The following is a 20,304-nucleotide window of genomic DNA, read 5'->3' on the forward strand; positions in this document are numbered from 1 at the left end:
CCATCGGATTTGTTGGTGACGATTTTGGCTAATAGAGTGAGGGAAATAGGCTTCGTTGTTAATTGGTTATTTGCTATGATGGTGGGTGAGGAAGGATGCTCACCGCCCTCGAGGTAAAGTCGTTAGTGGGAGATCTCACACGTGAGAAACAGAAACTTTCCCGTGTCAACCCATGGTGAGCAATAAACTTCGGGAAACAATGCAACGGAAGAATCTTTGTTAGTTTCGAAGGACCTCGACTAGGAAATTGCTGAGATTTATGGAGGGTACTTGAGAATATTGAGGGTACGCAGTAAGGACGAGCGGACATCTGGTGACCATCTTGCCCGCGGTGTGTGGCCTGGTATAGGTAGAGTGTCGCCCGGCGTAACATCCTCCCCCCGTTGAGAGGGCACCGATCAAACTTGATATGCGGGTTAGGTGGGTGTGTGCTCCACCTCCTTCGTTGTCAGTGATTGTCCGGACTCATCTCGCGCTGATTGACTTGGCAGGGGAACGAGGCGTTTGACGCCGCGGTCCAGGAGGCTCGATGATGTCTGCACAGTCGCTGTACGTATTATGCCATCGGTTCCGGGATGGACCTTGACTACACGGCCCAAGGGCCAGTGCATCGGTGGAACGTTGTCTTCTCTGAGGAGGACGATGGTGCCTTCTTGTATGTTGTGTCCACCCTTGGTCCACTTACTGCGGTTGTTCAACTGATTGAGATACTCCTTATGCCAGCGTTGCCAAAAATGTTGTTTAATTTTTTGGATATGCTGCCATCTGGAGAGCCGGTTGAATGGAGTGTCCCTGAAATTTCGCTCACGCACACTCATTAATGGCTCACCGATGAGGAAGTGACCCGGAGTGAGGACGAGGAGATCTTTGGGATCAGTGGAGATGGGTGTTAATGGTCGGGAGTTGAGAACTGCTTCGATTTCGATGACAAGTGTATTGAATTGCTCGAAGGTAAGCAGTTCATTACCGACGACGCGTCTGAAATGATGCTTGAAGGACTTCACCGCTGCTTCCCACAACCCACCGAAATGCGGGGAATGAGGGGGTATGAAGCGCCATTTGATTTGTTTGTTGGCTAGGAACGTAGTTACCCTCTCGTTGTGATCCTCCGATTTCAGCAACTCGTGGAGCTCTTTTAACTCGTTGTTTGCGCCGATGAAGTTTGACCCATTGTCAGAATGGATCGTCGAACAAAACCCTCGCCGAGCGATGAATCGACGAAGAGCGGCGATGAAGGATTCGCTCGTGAGATCGCCGACGAGCTCGATGTGCACCGCCTTGACTGCTAGGCATATGAAGATAGCTACATATACCTTGACCTGGCGGCGGTTACGATCTCGTTTCTCCTTAATGTAAAATGGCCCACAGTAATCGACGCCGACGTGAGTGAATGGTCGAGATTCAGTGACTCGAGCCTCCGGCAGGTTACCCATTACGTAGTCGACTTGTGGTGGATGAGCACGAACGCAGCGGACGCAGTTTTTGACCGTACGCCATACTTGACTTCTGCCGTCGATGGGCCAGTATCGCTGTCTTACTGCGTATAAAGTAGCTTGTGTACCTGCATGGAGACTAATCTTATGCTCGTGTTCGATGATCAGTGAAGTAGTCGGAGATTTGGGCAGGATGATTGGATGCTTTTGTGTGAAGGGCATTGGTGCTTGACTCAGTCGGCCCCCGACGCGCAATATTCCTGCCTTGTCTAGAAATGGATTGAGTCGTTGAAGTTTTCCGCTGACCGGCATGTCTCGATTCTTCTGGAGCGTGGATATCTCTTCTGAAAAATACGTATGTTGAAGTAGCAGAATGAGTCTGTCATGGGAAACCTGTAGTTCTTCGGTGGTTAATGGTGTCGATCGGTCTTGTGGTTGTTTCCACCGAAGACAGCGAGCAGCGACGCGGATTAGCCTTGGCCACGATGAAAATCTGTCTAAGAGACTGTTGTTGACAGGAGTAATGGCGAGACAGGTTGCTGCCTTCAGTTCTGGTAAATTGGCCAAAGGTGTTGGCGTCCACATAGGCCAGCATTCTTCTGATTGCTGAAGCCACCGTGGTCCAGTTTGCCAAATGTTAGGCTGTAGAAAGTCTTCGGGTGATTGTCCTCGAGAAACTAGGTCCGCAGGATTGTCGTTGGTGGGGACATGACGCCAATCAGTGAAGCTAGTTTTGTTCTGGATCTCAGCTACGCGATTTGCGACGAATGTTTTCAATGTATGCGGAGACGAATTGATCCACTGGAGGACAATAGTGGAATCCGTCCAATAGACCGTGCGATTCACCTTGACCTGTAATACTTTCTGTATGACTGACATTAGTGAAGTGAGTAGAAGGGCGCCACTCAGTTCAAGTCGTGGAATGGTCTGTGTTTTGAGCGGGGCTACCTTCGATTTCGCTGTAAGTAGTCGCGTCTGGACGTTTCCGTAATGATCGAGAGACCTCAGATAGACACAGGCTCCGTACGCCCTTTCGCTGGCGTCACAAAAGCCGTGGAGCTCAATCTCGCTGGGTGTTTTGATTATGGTCTTGCGTGGGAACCGAATCTCGTTGAGCAGTGGTAGTTGAGTGTAGTAACGGTTCCACTCGGAATGCAAGTCCGCGGGGAGGGACTCATCCCAGTCGACCTTCAACGACCAGATTCGTTGAAGTATCATCTTCGCTCGTACGATCACTGGCGCGAGTAATCCTAGTGGGTCGTAAATTCTGGCGATCACGGAGCTGACTGATCGCTTTGTAACCCGAGAGGTCTTGGCGTTGGCTTCGACCGAGTAGAGTATAGCATCGTCCCTGGAATCCCAAAATATGCCGAGTGTTTTTAGAGTTTGTGACTCACCCAATCGTAACCTTCGGCTTTTATCTTGCTCGGATAGCCCTTGGAGGATGCTCTGGTCGTTAGAAGCCCATTCTCGAATATTCAAACCGGCGGATTGCAGAAGTTCGGTTAATTCCCTTCTGAGGGATAGCACCTCTTCCTTCGTGTCCGCTCCGGTGAGGGCGTCATCGACGTAGAAGTCTCGTCGCAAAGCCGATGACGCTCGTGGGAATCGATGTCCTTCGTCGTCTGCCAACTGCTTGAGACACCGTAGGGCCAGGTATGGAGCTGCCGATAGCCCGAACGTCACGGTGTTAAGTTGGTACGTTTCGAGTCCCCCGTTCTCGTTACGCCAAACGATTTTTTGATATCGTCGATCCTCTGGTCTCACTAGGAATTGCCTATACATCTTCTCGATGTCCCCGGTGAGTACATACTGGTGCATACGGAATCTAAGTAGGATATTGAATAGATCCTCTTGGAGTTTGCTTCCTGTATGGAGTGTATTGTTTAATGATACTCCGGTGCTGCTCGCCGCGGATCCGTCAAACACGACGCGGAGTTTAGTAGTTTCGCTTGCTGCCTTGATCACGGCGTGGTGGGGTAGATAATACCCGCCTTCGTCGGTGTCGTCGGGACTGATTCTTGACATGTGTCCCCTATCCAGGTAGTCTTGTAGTACCGCTCGATAATCTGCTTCAAAACGCCTGTCGCGTTGGAATCGGCGGTTGAGGGATGCGAGTCGTTTCATCGCTAGCGCCTTGGAGGATCCAAGCGACGGGAGCCGGTCGTTGAACGGGAGAGCGACGATGTATCGTCCTTCGCTGGTGCGTCGAGTGTGAGCTCTGAAATGTTCTTCGCATAGTCGCTCTGCTTCTGATATGTGTTTGATCGGCGGTCCTTCGTCGATTTCCCAGAACCGCGCAAGGTCTGCTTGCAGAGCCGTCGTGGATGCGTGAAAGGTACTTGTCGCGGTCGGGGAGGTTGGACTCCCCCCGATTACCCAACCGAATCGTGTCTTTTGCAAACGCAAGTCCGGCTGATCTGGTCGCGTCAGATTGATTTGTCCGACGCACATTGACGAAAGGGTTGCACCCGAGCTTAGTAGGATATCGATCGGGGAAGGCACGTGGAATCGGGGATCGGCGAGCTTGATATTTCTGGGTATATCAAGCGCCGAGCGATCGATGAGTTGACTTGGGATCAGGTTTGTTATGGCTGGAATGACGAGGAACGTCAATGTGCGTTCGTACTTACCGTCGATGGAGGTAATCGTTGCCCTTATGAATCGCCGAGCCGTGGTCGTCAATGTGTCGAGGACTCCAATTGGGACCGAACACCTCCTTTGCCTTATTCCGAGGGTATTTGCAAGCCCTTCTGTGATGAAGTTCATGCTGGATCCGGTGTCGAGGAGCGCACGGCACTGGATCGGTTGTTGGTTGTTGGTTAGCATGTGGACTTGTGCTGTAATCACGATATCGTTGCACAATCCCTCGGAGACTGCTGGCCTGGTATTCTCAGTCCTTGTCGGAGCTTTGGATTTTTGGCGTCATTGTCTGTGAGTACGTGTACGTCTCGGGCTGTCGGGTGGAATAGGGGGCGAGTTCGTCTGGGTTGTCCCTGACTTATGCTTGTTCGAGGTTCTCCTCGTATTTGTAGGTGACGGGGGTGATGTTGTTCTCCTGCTTGACGAGGAAGGACTTCGGCTCGAGGTGGAGGAATTCGACCTCGATGGCTGTGTTTCTTGATGTAGCATCGTGTGGTGTCGACCTCCGCACGTCCGACATGAGCTGGCGTGGCAATCACGCGCTGTGTGCCCCGTCTTCAGGCAGTTCAAGCATAAAGACGCCCTTGTAGCGTCCTTCAAGCGTTTGCTTGCGGTTTTGGCCTTGAAAGAATCACATCGCCAGACGGGGTGTTGTCCTTGGCAGGTAGGGCATGCCGGAGTAACCTGAGTCGTTGTAAACACTTGCCCTCGTGGTGCACGTTGACGAACCGGAATGGTTTGTTCCGATGAAACTCCTGATTGCCGAGCCGTGGTAATCGGTTTGGAGCTTTGTGCTAACTTCTCGAGGAAGTCCAATAAGTGACTATACGAAGGCACTTCCTTGTTAGGCAGCGCCATCTGCCATTGTTTTTGGATACTTAATGGTAATTTCGAAAGAATGAGGCAGTTAATAATAGCACTGGTATCGGGACTGGACTGTCCTAACTTATTCAAAGCATAGATATGTTGTTTAATAGTGTGGACTAAGCGCTTTAATTCCCTTGGAGATTCATTGTTTAATTTTGGGTAATCAATTATTGCCATGCCGTGACTGAATGCGACATATCGTGGAGATGCGAAACTCTCCTTGAGGACGGCCATAGCCTCACTGTAATTCATATTGTTAAGGGGTAATGCGTGCAAACAATCCGCCGCTTCTCCCTGCACGGCGGACTGCAGGTAATGGAATTTTTGTATGTCTGTGAGACTAGGATTTTGATCTATTGTGGACAAAAAGGTGTCATAGAATGTGCTCCATTTATCTAAGCTTCCATCAAAGGTAGGAAGCCGAAGATCTGGCAACTTAATCGCAACTGTGTTCGAGGTCGTGTATGAATCCCCACTGGGGGTACTTACAGGAGTCGACTGGGTCGATGGCTGCTCAGCCAGTATCAGTCTTTCCAAGCGAGCTCCCAGGGCTACGTAGATGCGTAACGCTTCTCTTTCCACCGCTACATCTTCTTCGCCATGTTCGTTCAACTCGTCGTGGGCGAGTCGGAACCGTTTCCATTCTTCCTCGAGTTGGGTTTGATATTTCTTCAGAAGGCACACGTCAAGCTCTTCAGCTTGCTTATACTGCTCAATGTCGCTTTCCATGGTCTTGATGTTGCCGATGCAATTGGTGCGTCTTTGTCGCATGGAATTGAGCTTTGCTGGGGTCGGCATGCTTAGCGATGTAGACCGACTTACGTATGTAGAACCTTCTCTTTGTTGCTGGATTCAATGTGGACACGTGGCACTGTGTGATCACTTGTAGATTCACTTTTCGTTGGCACGTGATCCGGCTCGAAGGACCAAATGTTTCGACCACTCGCGGAGAGACGCGATCGCGAAGAAGCACGTCAACGGGAGTCGTAAATTCCCGTTACGATTAGATAATCGACGCCACGAAATGATCGATCCCCTATTTCGTTTAGGATAATAGAGGTAGTTTAATTGAATATGACACTGATATAACAAGTTATATATCACAGTTTAATCCAACAACTTTGTAAAGAAGATAGTTACACTGGTGAGTATGTATAAGATAAGTGAGTGACTGATCTACGGTGGAAACTCGGTTAACAAGATGTTGACTGCTTGAAGTAGAGAAAATCAGTGAGCTTCGGCGATGAAGCTGTGACGGAGGAAAGCTAAGGATGGGTGTGTCCAACACACGGGACCATCGGATTTGTTGGTGACGATTTTGGCTAATAGAGTGAGGGAAATAGGCTTCGCTGTTAATTGGTTATTTGCTATGATGGTGGGTGAGGAAGGATGCTCACCGCCCTCGAGGTAAAGTCGTTAGTGGGAGATCTCACACGTGAGAAACAGAAACTTTCCCGTGTCAACCCATGGTGAGCAATAAACTTCGGGAAACAATGCAACGGAAGAATCTTTGTTAGTTTCGAAGGACCTCGACTAGGAAATTGCTGAGATTTATGGAGGGTACTTGAGAATATTGAGGGTACGCAGTAAGGACGAGCGGACATCTGGTGACCATCTTGCCCGCGGTGTGTGGCCTGGTATAGGTAGAGTGTCGCCCGGCGTAACAGTTATAACGTTATACCTTATAACCTTGTACTACATAACGTAATACGTTATAACGTTATACCATATAACGTAATACGTTATAACGTTATACCATATAACGTTATACTTAATAACGTATTACGTTATAACGTTATACCATATAACGTTATACTATATAACGAATTACGTTATAACGATATACTATATAACGTAATACGTTAAAACGTTATGCCATATAACGTATTACGTTATAACGTTATACCATATAACGTTATACTATATAAAGGAGTACGTTATTACGTTATACTTAATAACGTATTACGTTATAACGTTATACCATATAACGTATTACGTTATAACGTTATACCATATAACGTTATACGATATAACGTTATACCATATAAAGTATTACGTTATAACGTTATACCATATAACGTTATACTATATAACGTATTACGTCATAACGTTATACCATATAACGTATTACGTTATAACGTTATACCATATAACGTATTACGTTATAACGTTATACCATATAACGTTATACGATATAACGTTATACCGTATAACGTAATATGTTATAACGTTATACCATATAACGTTATACTATATAACGTATTACGTTATAACGTTATACCATATATCGTTATACCATATAACGTAATACGTTATAACGTTATACCATATAACGTAATACGTTATAACGTTATACAATATAACGTTATACCATATAACGTATTACGTTATAACGTTATGCCATATAACGTTATACTACATAACGTAATAAGTTATAACGTTATACCATATAACGTTATTCTATATAACGTAATTCGATATAACGTTATACCATAAAACGTATTACGATATAACGTTATACCATATAACGTATTAGGTTATAACGTTATACCATACAACGTAATACATTATAACGTTATACCATATAACGTTATACTTAATAACGTATTACGTTATAACGTTGTACCATATAACGTTATACCATATAACGTTATACCATATGACGTAATGCGTTATAACGTTGTACCATATAACTTAATACGTCATAACGTTATACCATATAACCTTGTATCACATACCGTAATACGTTATAACGTTATACCATATAACGTAATACGTTATAACGTTGTACCTTATAACGTATTACGTTATAAAGTTATAACATATAACGTTATACTATATAACGTAATACGTTATTACGTTATACCTTATAACGTTGTACTACATAACGAAATACGTTATAGCGTTATACCTTCTAACCTTGTACTACATAACGTGATACGTTATAACGTTATACTGTATAACGTAATACGTTATAACGTTATACCATATAACGTAATACGTTATAACGTATACCATATAACGTAATACGTTATAACGTATACCATATAACGTAATACGTTATAACGTTATACTATATAACCTTGTACTACATAACGTAATAGGTTATAACGTTATACCATATAACGTAATACGTTATAACGTTATTCCATATAGTGTAATACGTTATAACGTTATACCATATAACGTATTACGTTATAACGTTATACCACATAACGTAATACGTTATAACGTTATACCATATAACGTTATACTACATAACGTATTACGTTATAACGTTATACCATTTAACGTTATACCATATAACGTAATACGTTATAACGTTGTACCATATAACGTATTACCATATAACGTTATGCCATATAACGTTATACTATAAAAAGTAATACGTCATAACGTTATACCATATAACGTTATACTATATAACGTATTACGTTATAACGTTATACCATATATCGTTATACCATATAACGTAATACGTTATAACGTTATACCATATAACGTAATACGTTATAACGTTATACAATATAACGTTATACCACACAACGTACTACGTTATAACGTTATACCATATAACGTATTACCATATAACGTTATGCCATATAACGTTATACTATAAAAAGTAATACGTTATAACATTACGCCATATAACGTATTACGTTTATAACGTTATAGCACATAGCGTTATACTACATAACGTAATACGTTATAACGTTATACCTTAAAACGTTATACTTCATAACGTATTACGTTATAACGTTGTTCCATATAACGTTATACTATATAATGTAATACGTTGTAACGTTATACTACTTAACGTACTACGTTATAACGTTATACCGTATAACGTTATACTACATAACGTAACACGTTATAACGTTATACCATATAATGCTATACTACATAACGTAATACGTTATAACGTTATACCATATAACGTATTACGTTATAACATTATACCATATAACGTATTACGTTATAACGTTACACCATATAACGTTATACTATATAACGTAATACGTTACAACGTTATACTATACAACTTATTACGTTATAACGTTATACCATATATCGTTATACTACATAACGTAATACGTTATAACGTTATTCCATATAACGTTATACCATATAACGTTATACCATATGACGTAATGCGTTATAACGTTGTACCATATAACTTAATACGTTATAACGTTATACCTTATAACCTTGTACTACATAACGTAATACGTTATAACGTTATACCATATAACGTAATACGTTATAACGTTATACCATATAACGTTATACTTAATAACGTATTACGTTATAACGTTATACCATATAACGTTATACTATATAACGAATTACGTTATAACGATATACTATATAACGTAATACGTTAAAACGTTATGCCATATAACGTATTACGTTATAACGTTATACCATATAACGTTATACTATATAAAGGAGTACGTTATTACGTTATACTTAATAACGTATTACGTTATAACGTTATACCATATAACGTATTACGTTATAACGTTATACCATATAACGTTATACGATATAACGTTATACCATATAACGTATTACGTTATAACGTTATACCATATAACGTTATACTATATAACGTATTACGTCATAACGTTATACCATATAACGTATTACGTTATAACGTTATACCATATAACGTATTACGTTATAACGTTATACCATATAACGTTATACGATATAACGTTATACCGTATAACGTAATATGTTATAACGTTATACCATATAACGTTATACTATATAACGTATTACGTTATAACGTTATACCATATATCGTTATACCATATAACGTAATACGTTATAACGTTATACCATATAACGTAATACGTTATAACGTTATACAATATAACGTTATACCATATAACGTATTACGTTATAACGTTATGCCATATAACGTTATACTACATAACGTAATAAGTTATAACGTTATACCATATAACGTTATTCTATATAACGTAATTCGATATAACGTTATACCATAAAACGTATTACGATATAACGTTATACCATATAACGTATTAGGTTATAACGTTATACCATACAACGTAATACATTATAACGTTATACCATATAACGTTATACTTAATAACGTATTACGTTATAACGTTGTACCATATAACGTTATACCATATAACGTTATACCATATGACGTAATGCGTTATAACGTTGTACCATATAACTTAATACGTCATAACGTTATACCATATAACCTTGTATCACATACCGTAATACGTTATAACGTTATACCATATAACGTAATACGTTATAACGTTGTACCATATAACGTATTACGTTATAAAGTTATAACATATAACGTTATACTATATAACGTAATACGTTATTACGTTATACCTTATAACGTTGTACTACATAACGAAATACGTTATAGCGTTATACCTTCTAACCTTGTACTACATAACGTGATACGTTATAACGTTATACTGTATAACGTAATACGTTATAACGTTATACCATATAACGTAATACGTTATAACGTATACCATATAACGTAATACGTTATAACGTATACCATATAACGTAATACGTTATAACGTTATACTATATAACCTTGTACTACATAACGTAATAGGTTATAACGTTATACCATATAACGTAATACGTTATAACGTTATTCCATATAGTGTAATACGTTATAACGTTATACCATATAACGTATTACGTTATAACGTTATACCACATAACCTAATACGTTATAACGTTATACCATATAACGTTATACTACATAACGTATTACGTTATAACGTTATACCATTTAACGTTATACCATATAACGTAATACGTTATAACGTTGTACCATATAACGTATTACGTTATAAAGTTATAACATATAACGTTATACTATATAACGTAATACGTTATTACGTTATACCTTATAACGTTGTACTACATAACGAAATACGTTATAGCGTTATACCTTCTAACCTTGTACTACATAACGTGATACGTTATAACGTTATACTGTATAACGTAATACGTTATAATGTTATACCATAAAACGTAATACGTTATAACGTATACCATATAACGTAATACGTTATAACGTATACCATATAACGTAATACGTTATAACGTTATACCATATAACGTTATACTATATAACGTATTATGTTATAACGTTATACCATATAACGTTATACCATAAAACGTATTACATTATAACGTTATACCATATAACGTATTACGTTATAACGTTATACCATATATCGTTATACCATATAACGTAAAACGTTATTACGTTACACCATATAACGTAATACGTTATAACGTTATACCATATAACGTTATACTATATAACGTATTACGTTATAACGTTATACCATATATCGTTATACCATATAACGTAATACGCTATAACGTTACACCATATAACGTAATACGTTATAACGTTATACCATATAACGTTATACCATATAACGTATTACGTTATAACGTTATGCCATATAACGTTATACTACATAACGTAATAAGTTATGACATTATACCATATAACGTTATTCCATATAACGTAATTCGATATAACGTTACACAATAAAACGTATTAGGTTATAACGTTATGCCATATAACGTTATACTACATAACGTAATAAGTTATGACATTATACCATATAACGTTATTCCATATAACGTAATTCGATATAACGTTATACAATAAAACGTATTACGTTATAACGTTATACCATACAACGTAATGCGTTATAACGTTATACCATATAACGTTATACTTAATAACGTATTACGTTATAACGTTGTACCATATAACGTTATACCATATAACGTTATACCATATGACGTAATGCGTTATAACGTTGTACCATATAACTTAATACGTTATAATGTTATACCTTATAACCTTGTACTACATACCGTAATACGTTATAACGTTATGCCATATAACGAAATACGTTATAACGTTATACCATATATCATTATACTATATAACGTATTACGTTATAACGTTATACCATTTAACGTTATACCATATAACGTAATACGTTATAACGTTGTACCGTATAACGTTATACCATATAACGTAAAACGTTATTACGTTACACCATATAACGTAATACGTTATAACGTTATACCATATAACGTTATACTATATAACGTATTACGTTATAACGTTATACCATATATCGTTATACCATATAACGTAATACGCTATAACGTTATACCATATGACGTAATGCGTTATAACGTTGTACCATATAACTTAATACGTTATAACGTTATACCTTATAACCTTGTACTACATAACGTAATACGTTATAACGTTATACCATATAACGTAATACGTTATAACGTTGTACCATATAACGTATTACGTTATAAAGTTATAACATATAACGTTATACTATATAACGTAATACGTTATTACGTTATACCTTATAACGTTGTACTACATAACGAAATACGTTATAGCGTTATACCTTCTAACCTTGTACTACATAACGTGATACGTTATAACGTTATACTGTATAACGTAATACGTTATAACGTTATACCATTTAACGTAATACGTTATAACGTATACCATATAACGTAATACGTTATAACGTTGTACCATATAACTTAATACGTATTAACGTTATACCTTATAACCTTGTACTACATAACGTAATACGTTATAACGTTATACCATATAACGTTATACTTAATAACGTATTACCTTATAACGTTATACCACACAAAGTATTACGTTATAAGGTTATACCATATAACGTATTACGTTACAACGTTATACCATGTAACGTAGTACGTTATAACGTTATAACATATAACGTAATACGTTATAACGTTATACCATATAACGATATTCTGCATAACGTCTTACGTTAAAATGTTATACCATATAACGTTATACTATATAACGTATTATGTTATAACTTTATAACTTATAATGTTATACTATATAACGTAATAAGTTATAACGTTATACTACATAACGTAATACGTTATAACGTTATATCTTATAACGTTGTACTACATACCGTAATACGTTATAACGTTATACCATATAAGGTAATACGTTATAACGTTATACCATATAACGTTATACTATATAACGAATTACGTTATAACGATATACTATATAACGTAATACGTTAAAACGTTATGCCATATAACGTATTACGTTATAACGTTATAACATATAACGTTATACTATATAAAGGAATACGTTATAACGTTATACTTAATAACGTATTACGTTATAACGTTATACTATATAACGTTATACTTTATAACGTTATACCGCATAACGTAATATGTTATAACGTTATACCATATAACGTTATACTATATAACGTATTACGTTATAACGTTATACCATATATCGTTATACCATATAACGTAATACGTTATAACGTTACACCATATAACGTAATACGTTATAACGTTATACCATATAACGTTATACCATATAACGTATTACGTTATAACGTTATGCCATATAACGTTATACTACATAACGTAATAAGTTATGACATTATACCATGTAACGTTATTCCATATAACGTAATTCGATATAACGTTATACCATAAAACGTATTACGTTATAACGTTATACCATATAACGTATTACGTTATAACGTTATACCATATAACGTATTACGTTATAACGTTATACCATATAACGTTATACGATATAACGTTATACCGTATAACGTAATATGTTATAACGTTATACCATATAACGTTATACTATATAACGTATTACGTTGTAACGTTATACCATATATCGTTATACCATATAACGTAATACGTTATAACGTTATACCATATAACGTATTACGTTATAACGTTATACCATATATCGTTATACCATATAACGTAAAACGTTATTACGTTACACCATATAACGTAATACGTTATAACGTTATACCATATAACGTTATACTATATAACGTATTACGTTATAACGTTATACCATATATCGTTATACCATATAACGTAATACGCTATAACGTTACACCATATAACGTAATACGTTATAACGTTATACCATATAACGTTATACCATATAACGTATTACGTTATAACGTTATGCCATATAACGTTATACTACATAACGTAATAAGTTATGACATTATACCATATAACGTTATTCCATATAACGTAATTCGATATAACGTTATACAATAAAACGTATTACGTTATAACGTTATGCCATATAACGTTATACTACATAACGTAATAAGTTATGACATTATACCATATAACGTTATTCCATATAACGTAATTCGATATAACGTTATACAATAAAACGTATTACGTTATAACGTTATACCATACAACGTAATGCGTTATAACGTTATACCATATAACGTTATACTTAATAACGTATTACGTTATAACGTTGTACCATATAACGTTATACCATATAACGTTATACCATATGACGTAATGCGTTATAACGTTGTACCATATAACTTAATACGTTATAATGTTATACCTTATAACCTTGTACTACATACCGTAATACGTTATAACGTTATACCATATAACGTAATACGTTATAACGTTATACTATATAACGTAATACGTTATAACGTTATACCATATTATGTTATACCATATAACGTTATACCATATAACGTAATACGTTATAACGTTATACCTTATAACCTTGTACTACATAACGTAATACGTTATAACGTTATACCATATAACGTAATACGTTATAACGTTATTCCATATAGTGTAATACGTTATAACGTTATACCATATAACGTATTACGTTATAACGTTATACCATATAACGTTATATCATATAACGCTATACCATATAACGTTATACCACATAACGTAATACGTTATAACGTTGTACCATATAACCTAATACGTTATAACGTTATACTATATAACGTTATACTATATAACGTAATACGTTATAACGTTATACCTTATAACCTTGTACTACATACCGTAATACGTTATAACGTTATACCATATAACGTAATACGTTATGACGTTATACCATATAACGTTATACTACATAACGTAATACGTTATAACGTTATACCTTAAAACGTTATACTTCATAACGTATTACGTTATAACGTTGTTCCATATAACGTTATACTATATAATGTAATACGTTGTAACGTTATACTACATAACGTACTACGTTATAACGTTATACCATATAACGTTATACTACATAACGTAACACGTTATAACGTTATACCATATAATGCTATACTACATAACGTATTACGTTATAACGTTATACCATATAACGTATTACGTCATAACGTTATACCATATAACGTATTACGTTATAACGTTATACCATGTAACGTATTACGTTATAACGTTATACCATATAACGTTATACGATATAACGTTATACCGTATAACGTAATATGTTATAACGTCATACCATATAACGTTATACTATATAACGTATTACGTTATAACGTTATACCATATATCGTTATACCATATAACGTAATACGTTATAACGTTATACCATATAACGTAATACGTTAAAACGTTATACCATATAACGTTATACCATATAACGTATTACGTGATAACGTTATGCCATATAACGTTATACTATATAACGTAATACGTTATTACGTTATACCTTATAACGTTGTACTACATAACGTAATACGTTATATCGTTATACCTTCTAACCTTGTACTACATAACGTGATACGTTATAACGTTATACTGTATAACGTAATACGTTATAACGTTATACCATATAACGTAGTACGTTATAACGTATACCATATAACGTAATACGTTATAACGTTATACCATATAACGTTATACCATATAACGTATTATGTTATAACGTTATACCATATAACGTTATACCATAAAACGTATTACGTTATAACGTTATACCATATAACGTATTACGTTATAACGTTATTCCATATATCGTTATACTATATAATGTAATACGTTATAACGTTATACTATATAACAAAATACGTCATAAGGTTATACCATATAACGTATTACCTTATAACGTTATACCACACAAAGTATTACGTTATAAGGTTATACCATATAACGTATTACGTTACAACGTTATACCATGTAACGTAGTACGTTATAACGTTATAACATATAACGTAATACGTTATAACGTTATACCATATAACGTTATTCTGCATAACGTCTTACGTTAAAATGTTATACCATATAACGTTATACTATATAACGTATTATGTTATAACTTTATAACTTATAATTTTATACTATATAACGTAATAAGTTATAACGTTATACTACATAACGTAATACGTTATAACGTTATATCTTATAACCTTGTACTACATACCGTAATACGTTATAACGTTATACCATATAACGTAATACGTTATAACGTTATACCATATAACGTTATACTATATAACGAATTACGTTATAACGATATACTATATAACGTAATACGTTAAAACGTTATGCCATATAACGTATTACGTTATAACGTTATAACATATAACGTTATACTATATAAAGGAATACGTTATAACGTTATACTTAACAACGTATTACGTTATAACGTTATACTATATAACGTTATACGATATAACGTTACACCATATAACGTAATATGTTATAACGTTATACCATATAACGTTATACTATATAACGTATTACGTTATAACGTTATACCATATATCGTTATACCATATAACGTAATACGCTATAACGTTACACCATATAACGTAATACGTTATAACGTTATACCATATATCGTTATACCATATAACGTAAAACGTTATTACGTTACACCATATAACGTAATACGTTATAACGTTATACCATATAACGTTATACTATATAACGTATTACGTTATAACGTTATACCATATATCGTTATACCATATAACGTAATACGCTATAACGTTACACCATATAACGTAATACGTTATAACGTTATACCATATAACGTTATACCATATAACGTATTACGTTATAACGTTATGCCATATAACGTTATACTACATAACGTAATAAGTTATGACATTATACCATATAACGTTATTCCATATAACGTAATTCGATATAACGTTATACAATAAAACGTATTACGTTATAACGTTATGCCATATAACGTTATACTACATAACGTAATAAGTTATGACATTATACCATATAACGTTATTCCATATAACGTAATTCGATATAACGTTATACAATAAAACGTATTACGTTATAACGTTATACCATACAACGTAATGCGTTATAACGTTATACCATATAACGTTATACTTAATAACGTATTACGTTATAACGTTGTACCATATAACGTTATACCATATAACGTTATACCATATGACGTAATGCGTTATAACGTTGTACCATATAACTTAATACGTTATAATGTTATACCTTATAACCTTGTACTACATACCGTAATACGTTATAACGTTATACCATATAACGTAATACGTTATAACGTTATACTATATAACGTAATACGTTATAACGTTATACCATATTATGTTATACCATATAACGTTATACCATATAACGTAATACGTTATAACGTTATACCTTATAACCTTGTACTACATAACGTAATACGTTATAACGTTATACCATATATCGTAATACGTTATAACGTTATTCCATATAGTGTAATACGTTATAACGTTATACCATATAACGTATTACGTTATAACGTTATACCATATAACGTTATATCATATAACGCTATACCATATAACGTTATACCACATAACGTAATACGTTATAACGTTGTACCATATAACCTAATACGTTATAACGTTATACTATATAACGTTATACTATATAACGTAATACGTTATAACGTTATACCTTATAACCTTGTACTACATACCGTAATACGTTATAACGTTATACCATATAACGTAATACGTTATGACGTTATACCATATAACGTTATACTACATAACGTAATACGTTATAACGTTATACCTTAAAACGTTATACTTCATAACGTATTACGTTATAACGTTGTTCCATATAACGTTATACTATATAATGTAATACGTTGTAACGTTATACTACTTAACGTACTACGTTATAACGTTATACCATATAACGTTATACTACATAACGTAACACGTTATAACGTTATACCATATAATGCTATACTACATAACGTATTACGTTATAACGTTATACCATATAACGTATTACGTCATAACGTTATACCATATAACGTATTACGTTATAACGTTATACCATGTAACGTATTACGTTATAACGTTATACCATATAACGTTATACGATATAACGTTATACCGTATAACGTAATATGTTCTAACGTCATACCATATAACGTTATACTATATAACGTATTACGTTATAACGTTATACCATATATCGTTATACCATATAACGTAATACGTTATAACGTTATACCATATAACGTAATACGTTAAAACGTTATACCATATAACGTTATACCATATAACGTATTACGTGATAACGTTATGCCATATAACGTTATACTATATAACGTAATACGTTATTACGTTATACCTTATAACGTTGTACTACATAACGTAATACGTTATATCGTTATACCTTCTAACCTTGTACTACATAACGTGATACGTTATAACGTTATACTGTATAACGTAATACGTTATAACGTTATACCATATAACGTAGTACGTTATAACGTATACCATATAACGTAATACGTTATAACGTTATACCATATAACGTTATACCATATAACGTATTATGTTATAACGTTATACCATATAACGTTATACCATAAAACGTATTACGTTATAACGTTATACCATATAACGTATTACGTTATAACGTTATTCCATATATCGTTATACTATATAATGTAATACGTTATAACGTTATACTATATAACAAAATACGTCATAAGGTTATACCATATAACGTATTACCTTATAACGTTATACCACACAAAGTATTACGTTATAAGGTTATACCATATAACGTATTACGTTACAACGTTATACCATGTAACGTAGTACGTTATAACGTTATAACATATAACGTAATACGTTATAACGTTATACCATATAACGTTATTCTGCATAACGTCTTACGTTAAAATGTTATACCATATAACGTTATACTATATAACGTATTATGTTATAACTTTATAACTTATAATTTTATACTATATAACGTAATAAGTTATAACGTTATACTACATAACGTAATACGTTATAACGTTATATCTTATAACCTTGTACTACATACCGTAATACGTTATAACGTTATACCATATAACGTAATACGTTATAACGTTATACCATATAACGTTATACTATATAACGAATTACGTTATAACGATATACTATATAACGTAATACGTTAAAACGTTATGCCATATAACGTATTACGTTATAACGTTATAACATATAACGTTATACTATATAAAGGAATACGTTATAACGTTATACTTAATAACGTATTACGTTATAACGTTATACTATATAACGTTATACGATATAACGTTACACCATATAACGTAATATGTTATAACGTTATACCATATAACGTTATACTATATAACGTATTACGTTATAACGTTATACCATATATCGTTATACCATATAACGTAATACGCTATAACGTTACACCATATAACGTAATACGTTATAACGTTATACCATATAACGTTATATCATATAACGTATTACGTTATAACGTTATGCCATATAACGTTATACTACATAACGTAATACGTTATAACGTTATACCTTATAACCTTGTACTACATAACGTAATACGTTATAACGTTATACCATATAACGTATTACGTTATAACGTTATTCCATATAGTGTAATACGTTATAACGTTATACCATATAACGTATTACGTTATAACGTTATACCATATAACGTTATACCATATAACGCTATACCATATAACGTTATACCACATAACGTAATACGTTATAACGTTGTACCATATTATGTTATACCATATAACGTTATACCATATAACGTAATACGTTATAACGTTATACCTTATAACCTTGTACTACATAACGTAATACGTTATAACGTTATACCATATAACGTATTACGTTATAACGTTATTCCATATAGTGTAATACGTTATAACGTTATACCATATAACGTATTACGTTATAACGTTATACCATATAACGTTATACCATATAACGCTATACCATATAACGTTATACCACATAACGTAATACGTTATAACGTTGTACCATATAACCTAATACGTTATAACGTTATACTATATAACGTTATACTATATAACGTAATACGTTATTACGTTATACCTTATAACCTTGTACTACATACCGTAATACGTTATAAC

The 20,304-nt window shown here is 34.5% G+C and overlaps 2 protein-coding genes across 2 annotated transcripts; both read right to left on the reverse strand.

Moving 5' to 3' along the window:
* Positions 1 to 416: 416 nt before the first annotated feature.
* Positions 417 to 4,202, reverse strand: LOC138181495 (uncharacterized). Its single transcript, XM_069116331.1, has one exon. The coding sequence runs from the start codon at positions 4,200 to 4,202 to the stop codon at positions 417 to 419; it is 3,786 nt and encodes a 1,261-aa protein (XP_068972432.1).
* A 156-nt stretch (positions 4,203 to 4,358) lies between these two features.
* Positions 4,359 to 5,741, reverse strand: LOC138181503 (uncharacterized). Its single transcript, XM_069116341.1, has one exon. It carries the CDS (start codon positions 5,739 to 5,741, stop codon positions 4,359 to 4,361), a length of 1,383 nt encoding a protein of 460 aa, XP_068972442.1.
* Positions 5,742 to 20,304: the final 14,563 nt, after the last annotated feature.

Source organism: Bombus flavifrons, chromosome 1, assembly GCF_040668555.2.
Source record: "Bombus flavifrons isolate JBK064 chromosome 1, iyBomFlav1_principal, whole genome shotgun sequence".
NCBI classification, from domain to species: domain Eukaryota; kingdom Metazoa; phylum Arthropoda; class Insecta; order Hymenoptera; family Apidae; genus Bombus; species Bombus flavifrons.

What these genes read in the sequence shown, in the direction of transcription:
- LOC138181495 (XM_069116331.1), bottom strand. Translation starts at nt 4,202, where the DNA reads ATGAACTTCATCACAGAAGGGCTTGCAAATACCCTCGGAATAAGGCAA.
- LOC138181503 (XM_069116341.1), bottom strand. Translation starts at nt 5,741, where the DNA reads ATGCCGACCCCAGCAAAGCTCAATTCCATGCGACAAAGACGCACCAAT.